General features: G+C 40.3%; 1 protein-coding gene across 5 annotated transcripts in view; it reads left to right on the top strand.

Annotated features, from left to right (window-relative positions):
* pikfyve (phosphoinositide kinase, FYVE finger containing) overlaps window positions 1-23,806 on the top strand; it is a 70,560-nt gene extending 46,754 nt beyond the window's left edge. For all 5 annotated transcript variants that reach the window (XM_060929517.1, XM_060929519.1, XM_060929515.1 and 2 more), the window contains 21 exons: window positions 45-145; window positions 278-349; window positions 452-623; window positions 791-969; window positions 1,862-1,975; window positions 2,071-2,179; window positions 2,306-2,460; window positions 8,545-8,641; window positions 8,865-8,925; window positions 9,009-9,143; window positions 12,619-12,739; window positions 15,504-15,599; window positions 15,688-15,771; window positions 15,894-15,988; window positions 16,079-16,138; window positions 18,438-18,614; window positions 20,555-20,658; window positions 20,945-21,073; window positions 21,831-22,092; window positions 22,201-22,275; window positions 23,623-23,806. In XM_060929517.1, the coding sequence (XP_060785500.1) occupies window positions 45-145; window positions 278-349; window positions 452-623; window positions 791-969; window positions 1,862-1,975; window positions 2,071-2,179; window positions 2,306-2,460; window positions 8,545-8,641; window positions 8,865-8,925; window positions 9,009-9,143; window positions 12,619-12,739; window positions 15,504-15,599; window positions 15,688-15,771; window positions 15,894-15,988; window positions 16,079-16,138; window positions 18,438-18,614; window positions 20,555-20,658; window positions 20,945-21,073; window positions 21,831-22,092; window positions 22,201-22,275; window positions 23,623-23,738 (2,514 nt within the window). In that variant the 3' untranslated portion in view covers window positions 23,739-23,806. The remainder of the gene's footprint in view (window positions 1-44; window positions 146-277; window positions 350-451; window positions 624-790; window positions 970-1,861; window positions 1,976-2,070; window positions 2,180-2,305; window positions 2,461-8,544; window positions 8,642-8,864; window positions 8,926-9,008; window positions 9,144-12,618; window positions 12,740-15,503; window positions 15,600-15,687; window positions 15,772-15,893; window positions 15,989-16,078; window positions 16,139-18,437; window positions 18,615-20,554; window positions 20,659-20,944; window positions 21,074-21,830; window positions 22,093-22,200; window positions 22,276-23,622) is intronic.
* Window positions 23,807-24,984: the final 1,178 nt, after the last annotated feature.

The following is a 24,984-nucleotide window of genomic DNA, read 5'->3' as shown; positions in this document are numbered from 1 at the left end:
ACTTGTTCTGAGAGCTGTTTTTGTGCTGTTTTCTTCCCATGCAGCTCGACTGCCTAACTCCAGTAAACCATCAACGGTTGTGTGTGTTGTTCAGCAGCTCCTCAACACAGTCCAACAATGCCCCTAACCACTGCGTCAGCCCTTGGTAAATCCTGCTCATCATTCTGTATTTTAAATCCCACAAAGATTAGCAAGAATCACCTTTTCCTTCAGACAGACGTCTCGGTGAAATTCTGAACACGATTTAAATGAAATTGCATCTATTTTTTATATTTAGGATCGTGACTATGGAATTTTATGGGAAGAATGACTTGACTCTTGGAATATTTCTGGAAAGATACTGTTTCAGGTATGACTGTTCAAAATAGCATATTTTAAGAAATTTTTTTTTTTAGTACATGTAATTTCTGAAAGCCTGATAATGTAATGACTTCTGTTTTGTTTAATGCAGGCCATCTTACCAGTGCCCCAGCATGTATTGCGAAACTCCCATGGTACACCATATCCGCCGCTTTGTACATGGCAATGGCTGTGTCCAAATTGTTCTGAAAGAGCTCGATTCACCTGTGCCTGGATACCAACACACCATCCTCAATTACTCCTGGTGCAGAATCTGCAAACAGGTATTTGGGTCAAGATGGTAGTTGACAAGTCGCACTCTGCATTTCCTTTACTTTTCTAATTTAAAGATCCGTGCAGTGATCAGAGCTGTAAACATTAGCTATGCACACTACCTAAAAAAATGTTGATGTTTGGTGTCCTTATGGTGTTCATTCTTCCATGGTGACAGGTTACTCCAGTTGTCCCATTGTCCAATGATTCATGGTCCATGTCTTTTGCTAAATATCTGGAGCTGCGTTTCTATGGCCACCAGTACACTCGCCGTGCGAATGCCGAGCCATGTGGACACTCCATCCACAAAGACTACCACCAGTACTTCTCCTACAACCAGATGGTGGCCTCTTTCAGGTGAACATCATTTTTATATAAACAGTTATTCCATGAAATCGAGTCGTACGTGAGTTGATGGCTGACGAGGTGCGTAACGCCGAGTTGGCTATAAGCCATGTACAACGAGATTTATAGAATAAAACAGTTATTCCACTCACGCATTCACTGGATTTTGAGAAACGAGCTTTTTTTTTTGCAAATGTGCTAAATAAAAACTTTTATACAAAACATCCAATAAAATCATTTCTGCTTAGAATGTAAACAAACTGGCGAAATGACAGTAGCAATTTGTGAAAAGTGTGGTGATTCGTAAAAAAAAAAATAACGTTCTTACCATGAAATACTTTATTTCCATATTTTGTTGCCTTTTTGGGGGGGGGTTTCGAGTCAAGTTTTTATTTCGTCCTCGGTTGGTTCAGTAACGCACTCCGCCATTTTCTTCTTTAGGGTTTTTTCGCGGTTGGCAAACCAACTTAAAGGTGCATTTCTGCCACCAGCTGGAGTGTGGAACAGGAGATATTTGGGAGGAGGAATAAACTATTTTCTTTTAAATACTGGATAACAGTGATGTATCTGACTTGATGTGGCCCGTCATTTTGTTTTTCTCTAATCATGGGATATGAGCCGATATACTAGTAGTAGAGTAGCCAATCAGAGCGTGCAATTGCTCATATCCAGTGAACCAGTGAATGAATGTGGATAGAAATAAATATATAAAATTATGAGAGGGAGAAGATGCAAGTTAGTTTTGTCAATGTTTTCTTGGTCTTAAGTATTTTTTTTTTCTGCCTTTTAATTATTCATTTCCACAATTTCCAGGTTCAGTTCATGAAGCAGCGACAACTTCAATGTTTTTCTTTTAATGTTTTATTTCCTATATATAATATATTTTGCTGTTTCTTATCTACAGCTATATCCCAGTGAGACTGTTGGAGATCTGCCTGCCTGCTCCGAAGATTGTCATCAAGAACCAGGGCCCCAGTAAGAGTATTCTGCAACAGGACCTCAAAGATTTTGCGCTGAAGTAAGGATCTCATAACTGACTTCAACTTATCACCATTTCCTACTCCACTGTCATTTCAATTAATTGGATGGATTTGATTTTCTTCTTTCATACAGGGTGACCCAAGTGTACGCTGCAATAGACGACCGTCTCACGTCTCTCAAAACGGACACGTTCAGCAAAACTCGGGAGGAGAAGATGGAGGACTTGTTTGCGCAGAAAGATGTAGGTTTGAGACATTGAAAATTCCGTGTCTGGTGCCTTTTTTTCTTTGTTTAATAGTGATTCAATATTGTGAGTCTGCTGTATGTGTTGTTAATACCTTTTTGTGTTTTGTTTCTGTGTGATGAGATGGAGGAGGGTGAACTGCGCAACTGGATGGAGAAGCTGCAGGGCCGTCTGCAGGCCTCGACTGTGGACACTCCACAGCAGCTGCAGGCTGTTCTAGAGTCTGTAGTGATGAAGAAGCAGAGCTTATGTGAAACCCTGCAATCTTGGAACAGCAAGTAATAAAGCCTAATCACAACGACCTTCAAATATATACGCTGCACAGACCAAAAGTGCATATAAACTCGCCAACTACTTTTATTAGGAACATCTGTACTGTACACCTGCACATTCATGCCGTTACCTCATCAGCTAATAATGTGGCAGTGGCGCAATGCAAACATGTATCATGCAGATACAGGTCTAGAGCTTTGGGTAATGTTAACATCAAACAACAGAACAAAGCAAAAGTGAGTTCTGTGACAGTACCAGATGGGCTGGTTTGAGTATTTCAGAAACTACCGATCTCATGGGATTTTCACACACACAACAGTTTCTAAATTTAACACCGAGTGGGGTGGGGGAAAACCAAAAAACATTGAGTAAGTGACAATTTTGTGGGTGGAAACTCCTTGTTCATGAAAGAGATCAGAGGAAAATGGCCAGATTTTGTTTGAACTGCCAGGGAGGATATAGTAACTCATATATAATCACTCTTTACATCCATGGTGAGCAGAAAAGCATCTCAGCATGTACAAACCATTTGAATTTTGAGGTGGATGGGCTACAACAGCAGAAAATCACATTGGGTTCTACTCCTGTCAGACAAGAACAAGAATCTAAGGCTATCGTGGGCACAGACTAATCAAAACCAAACAGTCGTACAGTACAACCTGGTGTGTTTGGACACACCTCCTAAGTCAATGGTTTTTCTTTAAGTGACTTTTCATTAATAAAAATAATGTCTTAAAGTAATGATTGATGTTTCTCTTGTCGTGGAAACTTTCAAAACTTTAACTCTCCAAGCAAAAATGATTCGAAGTCCAAGAAGTTGCAGAAAGGTTTAGACTTTTATTAAATCAATTAATAAAAGCCGTTTAGCTCAACAGGAGGCCAGATGAGAGAAGCGCCATGCCAGAGGAAGCTCCAATCGTCAGTAATTATGTGAATGAGATAGATAGAACAAAAGCCGTATTCGGTCTGCAGAGTGAACCAACTCAAAATCACAAAGTTCTCATTTTATACTGTGTCAAAAAAAAAAAAAAAAGTGTATACAAATAATTTCATTGGTTAACATGTTACATCATACAAGCGTGCAAACAGCGCGCTTTTCGGCGCATTCCGCTTTTTCCCCGGCATTTTGGGCGACTTGTGTAATTCGTGCAGATCCGAAGAGTTTTTTTTGGGGGGGGGGGTTGCTCTCCGGTAATCCACTCTGGTAGTAATGATAGACCCGAGTACTGTGCAGACCATACAACGTTTGGTTCCCCCTGGTGGATATATGGAACCATTGACAGCAGAGATAGTAAGATTGACAGTGTAGCTGCTGGCTGCTATTATAATATTCAACAGCGTTCCGTTGCAAACTGCTAGCTGCTACACTGTCAGTGGATGGAACCGATGGCTGGGCAATCTGGTTGCTAAGGAATGTGACTCCCGGGCTTTTCCTCAGATAGGTGTGTTCATTTATCAACTTGCTGAATTTCATCTACTAGTGTGTATTTCTTTGGAGCCTTGGTGACTTGGAGTAAACGATCAGCGTTGAAGTGTAAGTCATTCACTCGTCTACAATCAAAGCGTAAGTGTTAAAATAATTGTGCATATATATATATTAACTTTGTCTCTCGTAACCTAGCCTCCTTCATCTAACCATATTAGCCATGACCTATCCTTGGGGGTAAAAACGTAGTGTCTACATGGGTTAATGACTATTGTTTTTTGTTCCTAGATAATATTTAAGTGCCGTAATACCGTTCTATACGTGCAAGAATTGGTCTTATTAAAGCTTGTGGCTGTCTGGCTTACTTAAAATGCTAACCGTTAGCACCCAACTAGCTGCTATTTTAGAACATCGAGTGATCAAATGCAGCGGTCTCAAAAATAGCCGGTCACCGGCGGCAAATCGCCGTCTGTGGCTTGTTATGCCGCCGGCTATTGTCAGTCGGGTCACAAATTTTAATATTAAATATTTCTGACGGCAAAAAAAGTTGTGAACGTAAATTACATCCACTATGTCATGTATGTCCGTTGCCGCGTCAACTTTGTTTACATCCTCAACATGAGTGCAGCCATTAGCTGTGTTGCCAGATTGGGCGGTTTTAAGTGCATTTTGGCGGGTTTTGAACATATTTTGGGCTGTAAAACGTCAGCAGTATCTGGCAACATATTTTTTTTTTTTACTTAATACAAGAAATTAATGGATGCCAACGTTTTTGCCAAAATGGTATTTTATTTTCCATTGTTTAGACAGCTTCAGCATCATAACTGAGATTCTGTTCAAATTGTTTTTTTTCTTCTATGAAGCCTGAGCCATTTATTTTATTAGTTTATAATTATTGTTTAATTTAGTCTTCAGGAGAGACTGCCTGCACACAGCACTAGTATTAATAGCTTTTTTTTCTTACATGAAAGCTGAGGCATTTATATTATATTTTAAGGTAACTTCATGTTGTGCTGTGAGGTTCTCTGCACTTTAACTTTTGAACCAACAGGAGCATTTGGATAAGTAAAGCCTATTTTTCTGCATTTTTGTAGTCCTGGTAATCTTTTATATTGGTAAAGTTGTTTATAGGACCATTTCTCAGTGTCTCTTTGTTTTTTTAATCAATAGTTTTTCAGTAATAACTTAATATTTAACATATCACTCAATTTTAAACAACCCCCCCCCATGGGCTGCCCCCATAGTCTCCAAAATTTCTGTGGGAAACACTGGCGTGCATAACAACGCTAATCAAGCTTAAGCTAGACGACCCGCCTCAAATACCCGTCCCGGGTAAATGTTATCCCAATTTTAGATGACCTGTTCCAAACCATCCCGCCCCATGAAAAATTCATACTTGCATCTCTCTCTCTCTCTCTCTCTCTCTCTCTCTCATATATTAATTCTGCACGCTTTGCGTGCATTATGTCTGCCGCTGGCAGACATTTTGCCATTTTGCACCCTGCTGTAAATTATTTGTACCCTGCTATTCTCCCAAACTTTGAAGCCCCTGCAAATGGTAATGTGTAACCCATGTGTGTGTTATATGAGTTCGTGGTGCATACATCCATCTGTGGTAGCCACAACATTACAGTCACTTAAGCTGTCTAAATTAAGCAAAAACATTGGCGAATTTCGCCTCCTTTCAAAGTCAATGAGAGCAAAGCGAAATTCGTTTGTGTCGGGATGGACCGTAATGAAGTCTGACTGATATTTTGTGCGTGTGTGTGGTGGGGGGGGTCCGCGTCACCGCGCTACCTCACTCTTTTTTGACCATGGTTGTGTTTGCATCCCTGATCATACCACTTAAACATTTTCTATTGGGCAGGACATCTCACGCTTCTCATATTTTGTATCAACCGAGCCAGATTTTCCAATATGAATGGTCTATTCAGAAAGAATCAAAACATAATAAGAAGTGGTACGTCATGAACAACACAGCATTCAGAGCGTACAGTACATGATTCAAAATGACCGGAGTCAGCATGCAAAACACTCCAGAATGAACAACTGCTTAGTTCAACATGGTCTTGGCTAACTCATTACAACATATAACACTGCAGGTGTTGGAGTTAGAATAATATACTTTTTAAATGGGCCTGTGATTTAGCAGAAACCAACCTTCAGTATAAACAGTCTTGGTGTCTTTACTGTATTTTACTGTAATCATTCAGTAAATATTTTTATGATCATTCATAAATCAATGTATTACTTTTAATCGAATCAACTTCATTTACTCTTTACTGAAAATCAACATACTTGACTTTGAATTAATATATAATGAGCATAAAATGAAATCCGTTGTGTGTGATTTGCATATGAATCAAAATACAATCCTCATAAACCAAATTATTGCTTGTATGATTACATCAAGGCATGTGTGCATGGTTACGTTAAGAATGTAAAATCACCACACGCTTTACTTAGTTGAGAAGGAGAAAAGAAGAAGAAACCTTTGTTCGTCACATGCACACTTGAAGCTAGAGGTCTGCGCGGGACAGAATTTTCAGTCCCGCTCCCGCATTCTGCAGGCCCGCTCCCGCAAAGAATTATGATTTTCAGTCCCGCCCGCGCCTGCCATATTTTGTCCCGCTCCCACCCGTAAATCCCACATGATGCAGACGTTCGCGTTATTTCTCACGAAAGTTCTTGTCATTGTTCATGTCATCAACAACAGCTCTTCTAAATTTGAGTGCCCTATCATCTACATGACGTGACACAGTTGTTGGATGGGGCAGAATATCTCGCACATCAAATTTGCCTATTGTGGCTGCCGTGTCAACTAAGTGTTGGGCTAACTGAACTAATCCCCGACCAGCGATGCTGTCATACGGGCGGAGGTCCGCAGCAACAAAATCAACGCATTTCTCCACGGTCTTTGCCTTCAACGCATCTCTCACTTTTGTGTTGTTCCCTCTGAACTCCAACAATTGTTGTCCTTTTAAGACAGTACATGCATGGTGATTCAGGCCTGATGTACCTGATTTATGGCCGTTGTATGTCAGAACCTTTTGACACTTATCACAACAAGCAGCTGATTTCCCTCTGCGTCGTACACGAGTGAGAACGACTTCCAAATGTCTGATTTCAGGACTCTTGACTTTTTAACGGTAAATGTACCTCTTTTTAAAGCAGCACTTACTTCTGAAGCACTGTGAGCTTCACTAGAGGAGCTCTGCTCTTCTGCCATGATCGGAGATCTCAAACACAGAAGAGCGGAAAGGAATCAGAAAAGTACGCGAAATTAGACCACATCCACAAATTTAGGCATCTTAAAATGTTTTTATTAATGCCAAATAAAATATCCAGCACAAATTATATATGATAGACATAAATTAATAATTTATAAATTTTATTTTAAACACGTTTTTAGTTAGCGGGACTGCAGCTTATCACCTCTCCCGCCCGCTCCCGCATTGTGCACTCCACCTCCCGCCCGCGCCCGCAATGAGCTTTCAAAATTTGTCCCACGCCACACTGCTTTGCGTCGGGTCCCGCGGGAGTGCAGGGCTCTACTTCAAGCACAGTGAAATTCATCCTCTGCATTTAACCCATCTGAAGCAGTGAACACACGCGCGCACACTCAGAGCAGTGGGCAGCCACACCAGAGCGCCCGGGGAGCAGTCAGGGGTCAGGTACCTTGCTCAAGGGCACCTCAGCCCAAGGCCGCTCCATGTCAACCTAACCGCATGTCTTTGGATTGTGGGGGAAACCAGAGCACCCGGAAGAAACCCACGCAGACACAGGGAGAACATGCAAACTCCATACAGAAAGGCCCTCACCGGCTGCTGGGTTTGAACCCGGAACCTTCTTACTGTGAGGCGACCGTGCTAACCACTTACACCACCGTGGTTCCTGATATAATGTGGATTACTATCGTACAGTTGTGGAATAGGGCTATTTATTATTTACTGTTTGATCTCAAACACTTTAAGAAGGCAAGAAATTGCAGTAATTAACATTTGATGAGACACAACTGTTAATTGAAAAGCATTCCAGGTGACTACCTCCATGAAGCTGGTTAAGATAATGCCAGTAGTGTGGAAAGTGTCATCAAGGTAAACGCTGGTGACTTTGAAGAATCTAAAATATGAAATGGGGGTGGTTTTTTTTTGTTTGTTTGTTTGTTTGTTTGTTTTTTAAACACTTTGTTCGTTTACCACATAATTCCATATATGTTCCATATGCTATTTCATAGTTTTGATGTCTTCAGTATTGTACAATGTAGAAAATAATCAAAATACAGAAGAACCTTTGAGTGCGTTGGTGTGTCCAAACTTTTGACTGGTGCTGTATATTATAAAAAATCGCCTGGTCTATTTCCAGTCTTCAACTGTCCAGTTTGTGTCAGCCTACACTGCTGATTTGAAGAACTGCATGAATGTGCTGGTTCTCCTAATAGTGTGTGGTTAGTGTTGAAGGTAGGCAGGTTTTTAACCCTTTGTGAGGATCAAGCAACCCTACGACCATGGGGAAATTAGGCTGATCCTGGTTTTCTTTAAAAATTAAAAAAGTGCTGTTATTTGAAACAATAACAAAAAGTATACTTTTCTGTATTGAGATTAAGGTTAGAGTAAGGTGTTGGAATATAATTGTCAGTGACATGTCCTCGGTTATGTGTCAGACTGCAGGACCTCTTCCAGCTGGAGAAGGGCAGGAAGCGTTTGTCTGTTCCACCCAGCCCTGGGAGACACAGACAGCCCACCAACGATGAGAGCAAGGTTAATATCTTTAGAATAATGCAGTGTGTCCTTGTGTTTCTGAGGACATACATGTTTGCACAGTGGCATAATATTTTAATTGGGTGAGAACTTCCTGTAATGTCATGCTCATTTTATTCAATTTCAAATCAATATCAACACTTACACAGATACTAAAAGATTTTAGAAAAGAGATTATAGGATACCATATGTTCTGCTTTTTTTTTTTTTTTTTGATTGGCAGACAAGTGTCTTGGAGTCATCACCCCGCAACCCCTCCCCTGTGGTCCAGAATGGTGAGAAAGGTAAGTTCGTTCACTAATTTACATATAAAACGTGCTAGTACGTTTTGATTGTCTTGTACAGATGACTGAGCTCTATTTTCCAGCATTAGAGGATCGTCACCTCAGCACCCTGCCAGCAAGTACGGGATCCTTATCCTTTATCCTGCCGTCACCAGCCGATCAGAGCACAGAGATCCTCACGTCAGGTCCTTCCTTCCATGATCAGGACTCTGAAGGAGGTGAAACTCACAAACACGCACATACAGACATGGTCCCAGGCCCTGATTTACTAAATACTTGATCAATCATGACAATAATACCGATACAGTGGTGCTTGAAAGTTTGTGAACCCTTTAGAATTTTCTATATTTCTGCATAAATATGACTTAAAACAACATCAGATTTTCACACAAGTAGATAAAGAGAACCCAGTTAAACAAATGAGACAAAAAGATTATACTTGGTCATTTATTTATTGAGGAAAATGATCCAATGTTACAATTCGCTGAGAAGATCCAATATTACATGTCTGTGAAGATTCTCAGTCATCAAGGTCATAGTAAACTGTGGGTGGTAAGAGAGCAACTGGACTTGCTTGAAGAGCAAGCCCAGTTGCTCTCTCTTACCACCCACAATCCAATATTACATATCTGTGAGTGGCAAAAGTATGTGAACCTTTGCTTTCAGCATCTGGTGTGACCCCCTTGTGCAGCAATAACTGCAACTAAACGTTTCCAGTAACTGCTGATCAGTCCTGCACACCGGCTTGGAGGAATTTTAGCCCATTCCTCCGTACAGAACAGCTTCAACTCTGGGATGTTGGTGGGTTTCCTCACATGAACTGCTCACTTCAGGTCCTTCCACAACATTTCCATTGGATTAAGGTCAGGACTTTGACTTGGCCATTCCAAAACATTAACTTTATTCTTCTTTAACCATTCTTTGGTAGAACAACTTGTGTGCTCAGGGTCGTTGTCTTGCTGCATGACCCACCTTCTCTTGAGATTCAGTTCATGGACCGATGTCCTGAGATTTTCCTTTAGAATTCGCTGGTATAATTCAGAATTCGTTGTTCCATCAATGATGGCAAGCTGTCCTGGCCCAGATGCAGCAAAATGGGCCCAAACCATGATTCTACCACCACCATGTTTCACAGATGGGATAAGGTTCTTATGCTGGAATGCAGTGTTTTCCTTTCTCCAAACATAACGCTTCTCATTTAAACCAAAAAGTTCTATTTTGGTCTCATCTATCCACAAAACATTTTTCCAATTGCCTTCTGGCTTGTCCATGTGATCTTTAGCAAACTGCAGACGAGCAGCAGTGTTCTTTTTGGAGAGCAGTGACTTTCTCCTTGCAACCCTGCCATGCATACCATTGTTGTTCAGTGTTCTCCTGATGGTGGACTCATGAACATTAGCATTAGCCAATGTGAGAGAGGCCTTCAGTTGCTTAGAAGTTACCCTGGGGTCCTTTGTGACCTCGCCGACTATTACACACCTTGCTCTTGGAGTCCCCTTTATTGGTCGACCACTCCTGGGGAGGGGAACAGTGGTCTTGAATTTCCTCCATTTGTACACAATCTGTCTGATTGTGGATTGGTGGAGTCCAAACTCTTTAGAGATGGTTTTGTAACCTTTTCCAGCCTGATGAGCATCAACAACGCTTTTTCTGAGGTCCTCAGAAATCTCCTTTGTTCGTGCCATGATACACTTCCACAAACATGTGTTGTGAAGATCAGACTTTGATAGATCCCTGTTCTTTAAATAAAACAGGGTGCCCGCTCACACCTGATTATCATCCCATTGATTGAAAACACCCGACTCTAATTTCACCTTCAAATTAACTGCTAATCCTGGAGGTTCACATACTTTTGGCACTCACAGATATGTAATATTGGATCATTTTCCTCAATAAATAAATGACCAAGTATAATATTTTTGTCTCATTTGTTTAACTGGGTTCTCTTTATCTACTTTTAGGACTTGTGTGAAAATCTGATGTTGTTTTTGGTCGTATTTATGCAGAAATTTAGAAAATTCTAAAGGGTTCACAAACTTTCAAGCACCACTGTATCGTGCAATATTCTGAGTGGTCATGTACAATGTTTTTTACACCACCATGTGATATATATATTTTTGTTTGTTTTGTTTTGTTTTTTCCCTCGACATATGTGCAATATTTACTTTCGCCATCAGGTTGGTATCTTACATAACTTATTTCTACTAGTAGAATGCTAATCATTGAGACACCAGTTTTTGCATTTTTTTATTCCTCTTATACAAGTTACAGCATTTCTGTTCTATTAGGCACGGTGGGTTTTTTTATTTTTATTTTATTTTTTTAAGGCATTTATTTCTTGCACAGTTCTTAGTACTTTTGTTTGTTTTTGTTTTTTCTCCAGCTTGTGTGTTTATTTTAACTTGTACTGTATTCTTATAGAGCGACTTCTTCTGGCACAAGAATTTCCCTCGGGATTAATAAAGTTTTATCTTCTAGTACCAGTCAAAAGTTTGTACACCCTTACTCATTCATAGATGATTTTTTTTTTCTCCTGTATTTTGACTATTTTCTACATTTGTAGAACACCACTGAAGACATCCAAACTATGGAATTATGTGGTGAACAAAAAAGTGTTAAAAAACAATGTTTCATATTTTAGATTCTTCAAAGTAGCCACCGTTTACGTTAATGACGCTTTGTACGCTATTGGCATTATCTTAACCAGCTTCATGAGGTAGTCACCTGGAATGCTTTTCGGTTAACAGGTGTCTCGTCAAAAGTTAATTTGTGTAATATTTATTGCCTTTTTAATGCATTTGAGATCAAACAGTAAATAGTAAATAATAATAATAATAGAGTAAATAGCCCTTTTCCACAGCTGTAGTAATCCATATTATATCAAGAACCGAACAACTAAGTAAAGAGAAACGACATCCATTATTACTTTAAGACATGAAGTGTCTTTTAATGAATAAAAACAAAGAAAAAACATTGTTAGAAGGTGTGTCCAACCGTTTGACTGGTCCTGTATGTAAAAGCACACTCACACTTGATAATACCTATAAAAATGTCGAGGCTGATTTATTAACAGACTGAAAAATTGCCTGTTTCAAGCATGTCTGTTTTGATGTGAATTGTGTGGTATTTCTACTTACAGGTGAAAACTATATTGTCAATGCGTTCATTTTACAAGAATTCAGTAGATGATGTCTTTTAAAGTCGTGCCTCTGTATTACCATGGCAGAGTTAGTTTTATAATCCGTATGCACTGTATGCAGTTGAGAGACAACAGTAGCACACACCTGTGGAACATATCAAATATCACAGCAACTTTATCGTTGTCATAATGTTGAGAAACCCTGAATTGAATGTAAATTTTTCTAAATTGTTTAACATTTTTGGAAATGCTCATCATTTATCATTCCTTTCATTTTTATTCTATTCTATTAATAACTTATTCTAAATATTCTTTCGTTATGTCTTGACTTCTTTTTTTTTTTCTTCCCCAACTTCCTGTTCTGAACATGCATGATGAATACATGCAGAACCCTAGTTTATATGTAGCTTCCTCCCTCTACTTTGCACATGACCTTAATTTTAGTAATTATTCTTCGTAAATCAGCTGCATAGTCCCCACTGAAGACACATCGTAGTCCATGAGTCATAGAATGAAAGCGTCTTTAACATCAGTTTGCCTCCTGTCCCTCTCAGAGGTGTTCGATAGCCACCTGCAAGGCTCCAGTGATAGTCAAGTGAAGGAGAAGACCACCATGAAAACCATTCTGGCCAACCTGTTACCAGGAAACAGTTATAACCCTATTCTTTTACCTTTGTAAGTATCTTCTTACATTTTATCATTTTCTGTACGTACTTTATACTATATCGCTGTTGAATACTTGATACTGATTGGTCAGAAGGGGTTGATTAATTTTCTATAATGGCACAGCTCAGAGGGTAGTTCCCACCTCTAAGGTTTATATTAATGCACTTATTCTAATATATTTTATTCTATCCACATTCACTGGATATGAGCAATCGTGCGGTCTGATTGGCTACTCTACTACTAGGATATCAGCTCTTATATCATGAGTAGAGAAAAAAATTGGCGGCGTGTGTTACTGAACCAACCGAGGACGAAATAAAAACTCTACTCAAAAACAAAGCCCCCAAAAAAGCAACAAAATATGGAATAAAAGTATTTGATGGTAAGAACTTTTTAATTTTTCAAGAATTGTTGGGCGGCATGGTGGTGTAGTGGTTAGCGCTGTCGCCTCACAGCAAAAAGGTTCTGAGTTTGGACCCAGTGGCCGGCGAGGGCCTTTCTGTGTGGAATTTGCATGTTCTCCCCGTGTCTGCGTGGGTTTCCTCCGGGTGCTCCGGTTTCCCCCACAGTCCAAAGACATGTGGTTAGGTTAACATGGGGCAGCCTTGGGCTGAAGTGCCTTTGAGCAAGGCACCGAACCCACAGCTGCTCCCCGGGTGCTGTAGCATAGCTGCCCGCTGCTCTGGGTATGTGTGTGCGCGCTCATTGCTTACTTGTGTGTGCATGTGTGTGTTCACTGCTTCAGATGATGGGTTAAATGCAGAGAACTAATTTCACTGTGCTTGAGTGTGCATGTGACACAGGCTGTTTCTTCTTCTAAATTGTTGTTCGAGCATTTTTCACAAATTGCTCCTGTCATTTCACCGGTTTATTTACACTCTTCATCTTTAAGCATTTTAAAATTTTGTTGAAATTTTTTTAGACTGGTTCAAAAGCTCAAACAACTTTTGAAAATTACATCACTGAAATGTCCGAAGAAGAATTAAATAAATGTCTAAACTAAGCTATTCTATAGATAGTTTTCACTGACGTCACGGCATCCCGGGGAACGCCCCCCAGCCGCCATCTTGGAGGGCAAACAAAACGGACCATCGCCACTACTGCCTACATTATCTCGGACAAATTTATGAAGTTATATAGTCAGTTTTCTAAAATAAAGATCAATGTCGGCAAAATCAAGCAAACAGAAATATATAGATACACATCTCACGGTATGCATTCAAACTGGCCTTGATTGGGGGAATTGACCCCTATGAAGTGGACAAAGATGCATTTTCAAGTGACTATCGCAGGGCTGCCAAAGCCTGAAACTGACTTCATCAAACTTTAAAGGCTGTCTGATATAAACAACTTTATATATTCACAGCGCGCCTTTTGGCGGATGCCGCCTGAATCGCGCAGATCCGATTTTTTGGGGTGCGGCGTTGGAGTGTCTGATTTATAATTTCAAAGTAAATTCTGTATTAAAATTATTAAATAAGCAAATCCGTTACAGTCCATGAAACAGGAAGTATAAGGATGAGAAAAAAACAGTTTAAATCGGGAAGCTGCGCACGTTTGCGCAGTCCTGCACACCGCTCAGGGCTACAGAATAGACCTAAAATGTTTTTCAAAAATGACCCTTGCGTGAGTGAAGTGACAAGTGTCAAATAGAAACGTGACAAACGAGCGATATTAAATGTACATTACAATGTAAACCTACACTCAGCGGTTCCAGTTAGGCATTCTCCAGAGATTGTTCACATGATGTTTTGGTTTCCAAAAACAAACTTAAACACAATTGATTGTTTATTTAAACAACTTACCACTTATAAAATGATCGGAGCAGACTTTGCTGTGTTTGGAAGGCTGATAATCCTTGCGGTTGATTCTCGCAAGCCATAGATTTCTCCTTTGTATGCTGAGTTTCTTTGTTTGCTCGCCTTCGTGCTCCCGTACAGTGGGAATTCCATAAAAGCTCCGCTTGACTTCATCATCTGACCTATTACGACAGCCGTGAATACAAGAAGTTTGCACCATTGCTAGCTTTAAATAAATGTAAATAATATATAAATGAATGTAACTCGCGCGCTACAATGTGTGCTCAGTGACCCGTACGGTAAGCTTGCCCTCCAAGATGGCTGCCATCAGGGAATCCCCGACTCTGTGACGTCATGTGAAAACTATCTATACCTCAGCACGACAGCAAGAAGTCACTTTCTACAAAAAACAAACAAACAAAAAAAACACCTAAAGTCAATTCATGCAGCCATCGATAGGTTTTTAAGAAGTCTGCCTCAGCAGAAATGATTTTGTCAGACATTTTGTGTAAAGTTTTGATTTATCAAATTTGCTAGAAATGAAAATGCTGCGTTTCTTAAACTCCAGTGGAATGTGGATATAATGAAACAGTTATTCTTCTCAATATCGTCGTACGTGGCTATGCGCTTCAGTTATCCGCTCGTATATGACTCGATTTCATGGAATAACTGTTAAATATACCATTTTTTACAGTAACAACTTTAAATGCAGAGACTTGTAGTGGACACGCCACATAAATTGATTGAATAAATGTTGTTTTCTGTGATGTTTTGGAAAGATAATGTAAGGAGCAATAAATTGGATAAAAAGAGTGAAGTGATGTCATTTTGTTAATAAACTATCAATTAATTCTCACCAGCCAGTTGCTGCGAGGAGTAAAATCCTTTATTATATTGAGTGATGTGCTCCAGCAAGTCCTGAAGTGTTTATTCCTTACATATTGCGTAATTCCATATCTTGTCTTTTGTTTTAGTGACCCAGATAAACACTACCTCATGTATGATCATGAGCGTGTCCCCATCGCTGTGTGCGAGAGAGAACCGAGCTCCATCATTGCCTTCGCTCTGAGGTAAGCCACTTTTTATCCAATACACGCTTGCATCGCCGACACTTCCTGTTTGTTCTTTAAGAGTTAATGAAATTTATTTCCCTTTTAGCTGTAAAGAATATAAAACTGCTCTTGAAGACCTTTCAAAGACGACACTGAAAGCCACTGGAGAGGAGATCTCTCAAACCAGCAGGTCTGCCTATACGCTTATATGAAATGACTTTTATCCTCTTAGAATTGTAGGATTGTTACTGTGTGCGCGTGCGCGATGCGGGACTAGTCCTGCACTGATCCCATCCTCTCTGATATATGCAGTTCTGGAGAGAACAAGGTAAAGAACAGCCCTGCTAAGGTCACCGATGGCAGCACCTCTCAGCTTGGCCGCAGCAGCATCGACACTGACCCACCCAGTGAGTAAATGAAACACTGAGTCAGCCGCTGGATTTCTCAGAGTTTGAAACGTCTCGGTTTAGAACATGATTCTTTCCTTGTTCTCACAGAGGAGCCTGAGAGTGGTGACAAACAGAAGAAGCAGACTGGGAATCCACACATTGAATTGCGTAAGTGTGAAGGAAATAGTTGGTCAGAAATTTGAACGGAGTAAAAGGAAATTATAAAATGGATATTTTCAGCGCTAAAATCTGATTGGCTGGGTCAGTCACTGTAAAATCCTCAGCATATGCACCGCTGGGACAATATCATAAATTATTGTGTGTTGTATTAATGTTGAAGTTTTTTACATTGCATTATATTAATGCCATTTAGCAGATGCTAAATCCAGTGTGACATACAACATGCTGGGAGCTGTTAGGGTTGGGGTTAGGTGCTTTTGCTCAACAATCCTGCTGGTTCAGGGAATTGAACCAGCGATCTTTTGGTCCCAAAGCTGCTTCTCTAACCATTAGGCCCCGGCAAATATCTCATTGGTCACAGACTAAGATGTACTCATTACATCACAGGCATTTAGCAGACACACACTTAAGGCCAATTTATGCTGACAACCCAGTCCTCGCAGATAGCGTCGCAGACAATGTCTGCGTAGCCCCCGCACCTTCGCAGACGCTCTGCGCGCACCTCCCAAAAATTGTGACCACCGCAGAAGCCTCTCAGACAGCATCGCAGACAAGAGGACTCTGATTGGTCCACTCTACATCCGCTGTACACGCACTTCCGCTTCCCTACTTTCCCGGTTTGTTTTGTTTTCACGACCGCCATTTTTAAAAACACGAGCGAAGATGGAGCAGCACGAAGAGCGGTTGATCGAGGAAGTGAGGAAGTACGTACATCTATACGACTCCAGTTCTAGTCATTATAAGTAACCGGAGGATAAACACTCCACTAACCACACCCACCAACTACTCCTAGTGATTTCATGACTTCGCGCCCCCTTGCGTTGTGCCAGTGAATAACATCGCGCACGCCTATTACTCCCCGCTCAACGATAAATTACAACTGTCTGCGAAAAGCTATCTGCGAAAGCCTTGTCGCAAGAGCATGCAGAGGCCTTTATCCAGAGCAGCTTGGAGAACATTTGGGAGTAAGGTGCCTTGTTCAAGAGCACTTCAGCCATTCCTGCTGGTCCAGGGAATCAAACCAGTGACCTTCTGATCCCAAAGCTGCTTCTCTAACCATTAGGCCATGGCTTCTCCAGTTTTTAAACCAATGAACAAAACTCATCTCATTATCTCTAGCCGCTTTATCCTTCTACAGGGTCGCAGGCAAGCTGGAGCCTATCCCAGCTGACTACGGGCGAAAGGCGGGGTACACCCTGGACAAGTCGCCAGGTCATCACAGGGCTGACACATAGACACAGACAACCATTCACATTCACACCTACGGTCAATTTAGAGTCACCAGTTAACCTAACCTGCATGTCTTTGGACTGTGGGGGAAACCGGAGCACCCGGAGGAAACCCACGCGGACACGGGGAGAACATGCAAACTCCACACAGAAAGGCCCTCGCCGGCCCCAGGGCTCGAACCCAGGACCTTCTTGCTGTGAGGCGACAGCGCTAACCACTACACCACCGTGCCGCCATGAACAAAACTATTACACGTAATTATTCATCTGTCTGTTGAAAACCCTAATCTTTGCCCATTATCTTGCTCATTAACCAAAGCTTTTAGTTAACAAACTGCATTACATTAGATTAGATTCAACTTTGTCATTGTGCAGCGTACAGGTACAAAGCCAATGAACCGCAGTATTGTTTGTCAGATGATTTGTTTTTATTGCAAATATGTAACTGGATTTGATCATATTGTTTTTGTCACCATTTTAGAAAAACAGTAAGAGGTTTTAATCCCCTCTGCTTTTCATCGTGCCCAAGAGCACCCATACCTGTGATTAAATCACTGTAACACACACCCTCTCAAATAAAAAAAAAAAAGCCTGTTTTTTTAAATCATTATTTGTTTATTTTTTTAGTTACATAACCTGATCCTAAACAGCTTTCATTCATTTTTAACGAAGTTAGTATTTTCCTGTTCCCTAATTTAGGATTTCGGAGGAGTTCTAGTTCCTTTGTGTGCCAACAATGTGGAAACAGTAGGCCTACTTCTCAGTTTTTTAATGAGAGAGATCTTTTTACAGGTCTGAACAGAAACATTTCAGCTTTTTTTTTTTTTTTTTAAATCAGGAATGCTACATTAATCAGAGTATAATTTGAACTTTTATCTCCATGACCAGACAGGATAACCCTTAAAAACTAGCATTGCGTGGATTTCCAGAAGATTCACCTGACTGGAATTTTCCATTCAAATAATGTCAATTAATAGCTTCTGTGACTGAAGGGGGGAAAGTCTGAGCTCGTGTGTGTGTGTGTGTGTGTCTGTGTCTGCACGGTGTTTTCTCTGCAGAGTTCTCAGATGCCAGTGCAAAGTTCTACTGCCGCATCTACTACGCCGAGGAGTTCCATAAGATGAGGGAGGAAGTGATGGAGAGCACAGAGGAAGATTTTGTTCGTTCGCTCTCTCATTGTGTCAACTGGCAGGCTCAAGGGGGCAAATCAGGAGCAGTCTTCTACGCCACTGAAGGTGAATCTCGGAAATTCAAAACAAGCAATCCTTGGGTGTTTTTTGCGAGTTCTTCAAGTCTTGTTTAGGGTTTCAGCATGTCATTCTGTGATTGCAAGTTCATTGTGATAATGCCGTAGCTGTCTATTTCTGAGAGTCCAAGAAAGCATAATTAGCTCTGCTCACAGGGTGTGAAGGATGGATTTCCTCCCGCCCTGTCGATCAGAGCAACACTAGCTGAACATGAGCAGCTGTGAACTCGCTGCATTGTTCTTTGACACTGGATGAGCTGATTTTTACATATTCTTGGGTTTCACATGACGTCACATCCGCCTCATTAGTTATTCAAACCTTTAGCTGATGGTCTACCAAAGCTCAGTTGGCAAAGCGTTTGTACGGAGAAGGTGCATTGCTCGCATGAAAAAATTTGCATTGTTTTCGGTTGTTCGAATCAAATCAATCAAACTGTGAAACTGATAAGTTTCTTCAGGGTTTCCCGTGAACTAATAAAAAAAAAAGGGTGAATGAACAGGATTTCACAAAAAGACGTGGAGAAAAGTGGCTTTTGAACCTCTCGCTGAAATCGAAGGGAGCCGAGTTGAAGCATGCTCGAGTTTGTAGTGATCACCTGAAGGGTTTGTATCTCCCTCTCAGCTACGGCCTTAGTGGTTTCCAAGTACTTTTCTTGCTATGTGTCGTTATTTCACGGTACTTTTTTTTTTTTTTAGTCACGAAGCGCTAAAGTCCCCAGCTGTTTCTTTGTTTCCTCCTCACTCGATGGCCGCCATACTGAAAACAACACGTGTCTTGCTTTCTTTAACAGGGTGTCCTAGCGGTCTTTTCAACAAGTGCACACGATCAAAACAACCACGAATAATAAAGTCCATATGCATGAAGGTCGCAACAAAATTCTTACCCAGCCATACAGTTACAGTGCACCGTGATCACTTCTCCGTCCTGTTTAACTAAGATCCAGGTCTTTAAAGGGGTTTCTGATGATCTTTGTGAATGATTGATTGATTTACCTGCGAGATAAGAGCCGACACAAGTGAGAATCAAGCCAACCGTTGTTTGTTTACACTTCAACTTGCAGCGCTTCGTTGTAAAGATGCAAACAAAAAGCTTAAAAAAAAAAAAACACGCTTACACGGGCAAAAACAATACAGGACTCATTTGGCATTGACTTGATAGTGAGGTCCTTTACCCAGCCACTTAGAAAAAAGTTGTAATCCTCCATACTCTTCCACGCTTTAATCTGTTTTGCGGTGTAGAAGGACGTCTGCAACACCAGATAGTTCAAGATGTCAGGGAACTTGACTGAAGGGTAGTTTTTGAGATCGTATGACAAATCCTTCTTTCCCAGACTGTCTGGGTCGATTCCATTGCACATAGCAATCTTCTGAATAGATCAAGCAGTGGCTTCTAGATTACAAGCATACTCAGGTAAGTTATCGCAAGTTGTTTGCACCACGGCAGCCATTTTGGTTTGCTAAACCACCAGCTGTTTTACTGGAAGTGAAATTGCTAAAGGGAAAAAAAAAAGTCACATGACTGAAACCCAAGAATAGAAGCACACTAGTCATTGTGCAACAGAAAAACAGCTACCATGTAGACATCAGATGTGTCTAAAATTAACAAAATGTGAGTAAGACTCTGAAATGGGGCTGTCCTTCAGTTTGAAGGTTATTAGGTGCCACTTTCTCAATCGCTTTCAGTAATCACTTTATCCTGGTCAGGGAATCCTGGGATTCACACACACACTGTTCGCAAATGGGGGCAGTTTGTTAGCCAGTCCACCTACTGGCATGTTTCTGGGATGTGTGAGGAAACCTGAGAGTAGTTACAGTATTGTAGTTACGATGCATCTGTTCAGGAGATCAAAAGATGCAGGTTGTAACCGTTGTAGTGTAATTTAGCAGCCGAAGTGCTAACTGGCTGAAGTTCTTTCTTCTGTCCTCCAGACGACCGGTTTATTTTAAAGCAGATGCCCAGGCTGGAAGTCCTGTCCTTCCTGGATTTTGCCCCACACTACTTCACCTACATCACTGGTGCAGTTCAACAGAAGGTACCCAAGATTCAGTTTAATATCGAATTAGTCTCATCCTCACTTCATGGCCTGAAGAATGATATATATCATTTGCGTACTTAGCTGGCCACAAATTTCAGTATCTTGAAAGCTGCAATCTGATTGGCTCCCTACACTTCTAGCTTGTTAGACTAATCTAGAAAGGGCAAATAAATGTGTCTGCCATTTGATTAAACATATACACTATAGTTAATTAGTTCAGTGTTCTTGGATGTATTTGGACTACAATCAGTTTCTCTCCCATCTTTCCACTTCCTGTTCTCAGCGCCCTACAGCACTCGCGAAGATCCTGGGAGTTTACCGTATTGGCTACAAGAACTCGCAGAACAACACCGAGAAGAAGCTTGATCTGCTCGTGATGGAGAACCTCTTCTATGGACGCAAGATGGCGCAGGTGTGTGAGGCCAAGATTAAGCTGCTTGGCTCCTCAGTGACCTCTACTGTCAGATAGTCTAAGGGACTGATGTATTTTGCCTCTGCAAAGGAATGAATGTTTTATATTGTCATGTTCACTATAAATAATTATACATACAGGACACTTTTTTTTTTTTTTTCAATGGAATAAAAACGTGTTCTATTCCCTACTAGCAGGTTTCATTCATTTGGTTTGATAGCATGCAATATTGTTAGCATATCGCTTATCCTGTGTGTATTACGTCACTCTACCCAACGGACAATGAGTGTTGAATATGGTTTACGATATTGCATGGCTGTCAAGACAACATGACGTCACACATCGGAGATACAAATCTTCCATGCTAGCGAGTAACTGTGACAATTTGTAAGCAAACATGGCCGCCAGGTTTGCTTCATTAAATACGGAAGATTTTGAGAACATTTTGAAAGAGAAAAGCGCGTTGAAAACCTGAAAGGAATGTGTATGTATAATAATAATAATAATATTGGCTGGCTTTTTTTTTTTTCTCCATGGTATATCAGATATATTCCATTCAGCTACTCGCCTTTGACTCATTCAATATCGTACTAGCTGAATGGAATATATCTGATGTACCGCTCAAAGCCAGTCAGTATTACTCAGTATTATTTTATTGTTGTTGATGCAGTCTCATCATTGTCTCTCCAGTCAGATAGCCATGTAATTATCATGCTCGGAGCTTCACACTAGATCGCTGTCATTTGTACTTTCCCAGGTGTTTGACCTAAAGGGCTCCCTGAGGAACCGGAACGTGAAGATGGAGCAGGGGAAGGAGAGCTGTGAGGTGGTGCTGCTGGACGAGAACCTGCTCAAACTGGTGCATGATAATCCACTCTACATCCGATCACACTGCAAGGCCATCCTGCGTGCCGCCATCCACAGAGACGCCTACTTCCTTTCCAGTCACCTCATCATCGACTACTCACTGCTGGTGGGTCGAGACGACGCTTCTGACCAGCTTGTCGTGGGCATTATAGGTACGTCATCAGAGTGACACAGTGGTTGTGGTGGGCTTTTTATTTATTTATTCCCAACATGAGGAGCTCGTGACGTAGACAGCATGACCTGTTCTGTTCTGTTTTTAGATTACATCCGGACGTTCACGTGGGATAAAAAGCTCGAGATGGTGGTCAAGTCAACGGGGATTCTCGGCGGACAAGGTTAGAGTTCTGTGGACTGCTTATTATATATTATGTTTAATGACAAAATTTGAAATGAAATGTGGATTTGTTGTAAAATCGACAGTATTTAGTTTGTAATGTGTATATAAATAAAATATTTGTTATTCCACAAAATTGAGTCGTACATGAGCCAGCGAGGCGCGTAGTGCAAGTCGGCTATAAGCCATGTACGATATGAGTGAGTGGAATAACTGCTTTATTCTATCCACATTCATTGGATTTTGGAAACAGAGCAATTTTATTTTTTGCAAATTCGATAAATAAAAACTTTTATGCAAAACGTCTGACAAAATTTCTGCTTAGAATGTAAAGAAAACCGGCAAAATGACAGTAGCAATTTGTGGAAAATGCTATAATAATTCTTGGGGGGGGGAGATACGTTCTGACCATCAAACCTTTTTATTTATTTATTTATTTATTTATTTTTATTTTTTTAAGGGTTTTTTGGTGGTTGGCAAACCAACTTAAAAGTGCATTACCGCCACCAACTGGGCTGGAGTGTGGAGCAGGTGATGGGGGGGGGGGGGGGGATAAACTAATATTCTTTTAGCTATTTCTATTTCTTTTAAATACTTTAACTTTGGGAGTTTTGTTTTTGAGTAGAGTTTTAATTTCGTCCTTGGTCGGTTCAGCAACATGTTCCACCGTTTTGTTTTTCTGTACTCACGGTATATAAGCTGATAGCCTAGTAGTAGAGTAGCTATTCAGAGCACGTGATTGCTCATATGTGGATAGAATGAAATATATTTTAAAAAATCTCCATTCCATGCCGCATTGATGCAGTAATTTGTTGTAAAGGAGCCCCAACCAAGTATTGAGTGTATAAATAACACACTTTTCAGAAATTGGACATTTCTGTATTTTTAAATCCTTTTTTTGATTGATCTTAGGAAATATTCTAATAATTTGAGATACTGGATTTCTGATTTTCATGAGCTATAAGCCATAATCATCAAAATTAAAACAAAAAAAGGTTTGAAATATTTCACTTTACATGTAATGAATATAGAATATATGAAAGTTTACCTTTTACACAATATTCTAATTTGTTTGAGATGCACTAGTATTTTGTTTTTAACACATTTTCTGTTTACCACAGAAATCTATATGTTCCATGTGTTATTTCATAGTTTTGATGTCTTCAGTATTGTTCTGCAATGTAGTCAACCTACAGAAAAATCTCTGAACTCATGTCGTTGTGCACAAACTTTTGACTGGTTACGTAACTGTAGCCCATAAACAGAATAGTATATAAACCTCCACTACACTGTAATTGTTCCTGAATCTTTGCTTGATATGCCGTGCTGTGCTCTTGCTGCTCCGCAGGTAAAATGCCCACAGTAGTTTCCCCAGAGCTGTACCGCGCCCGCTTCTGTGAAGCCATGGACAAGTACTTCCTTATGGTCCCTGACCACTGGACCGGACTGGGCGTGAACTGCTGAAACTGCACTGGATTTTACAATGGACAATCCACACTGACTGACTGGAAACCTTCTCTCTTTTTTTTTTTTTTTTTTTAATAAAATAAAGTCCTGCTCAGGTGGACAGCAGGAAGCACATGGAGAACTGGAGAAAGAAGTTCAGAGTATAGGTTGTTTTTTTGTTTGTTTTTTTTTAATCCATATGCACAGTAAAGCACAGCAGGATGCTGCGCAGTGCACATTTCAGTAGAAATGTAAAAATAAAAGGTGACCAAGGTTCAAAAAGACCTTTAAGCGCTGTCGCACTGAAATGAATTAACAAGCTAGATACCCTGTAATGCTGTTTATGTATTTATATATTAATAATCTAAACTATGGATAATGTAAAACTTTCATAAATGTACAGAGATTATGTAATTAAAGATTATTAACATTTTTGGGGTCTTTGGTGGAATAACTTTTATATATTGCAACTTTAATCAGAGCATCAAGATGGTCTACCAGTCTATTATTATTATTATTATAATAAAATGTGAATTATTACAAGCAGACATGCATTTTAACAAATTAATTGTATCACCTGAGTTGTAAAGCTATTTCCAGGAAATTCAAACGCATATAAGGACATGGTGGTGTTTAAGATCTCGTTGAATTTTGTTTGGTATATTTATTAAGTGGTATGTTTTACCAGTTCTCCTACCCAGCTCATCATTGCAGAGGGTCGATAAGACCACTGCTGCACCTGATGCCTTCATACGCCTAACCATCCAGATATCTGGCTATACCACCATATATCTGAATATCCGGTCAGTGGTGGTACTTTTTCCCCTGAAAAAATAATTCCTAGCAATAGCTGGGCTACAGTCAGGAATTCTATCCAGTGCCTTGCATAAATATTCACCCCCACTCAGAGGTGGACAAAGTACTCAACTTCATTCCTTAAGTCAGAGTACAGATCGCACTGGTTAAATGTTACTCCGATACAAGTGAAAGTTCTCCAGTCAAATTTTTACTTGAGTTAAAGTACTTGCTTTTAAAACTATTCAAGTATTAAAATTAAATTTTCTGTCAACACGTTGTATTATTGCCACAACACTTAGAAAACCTAATGCTGTTACCAAAGACAGAAATGTGAATTCACAAAATGAACGCATGCTGTGCATCATGGTGGTTTAACATTAAGCTAGCTAATCAGTGAAGCTCCACCTGACATGCTAGCAAACTCGAAACCATATTGGGTAGCTAATACTACTAGAAAAGAGAGATT

This window comes from Neoarius graeffei, chromosome 9, assembly GCF_027579695.1.
Source record: "Neoarius graeffei isolate fNeoGra1 chromosome 9, fNeoGra1.pri, whole genome shotgun sequence".
Taxonomy (NCBI): Eukaryota; Metazoa; Chordata; class Actinopteri; order Siluriformes; family Ariidae; genus Neoarius; species Neoarius graeffei.
Note: the sequence above shows the minus strand (reverse complement) of the source record. Positions and strands in the feature narration are given on the sequence as shown.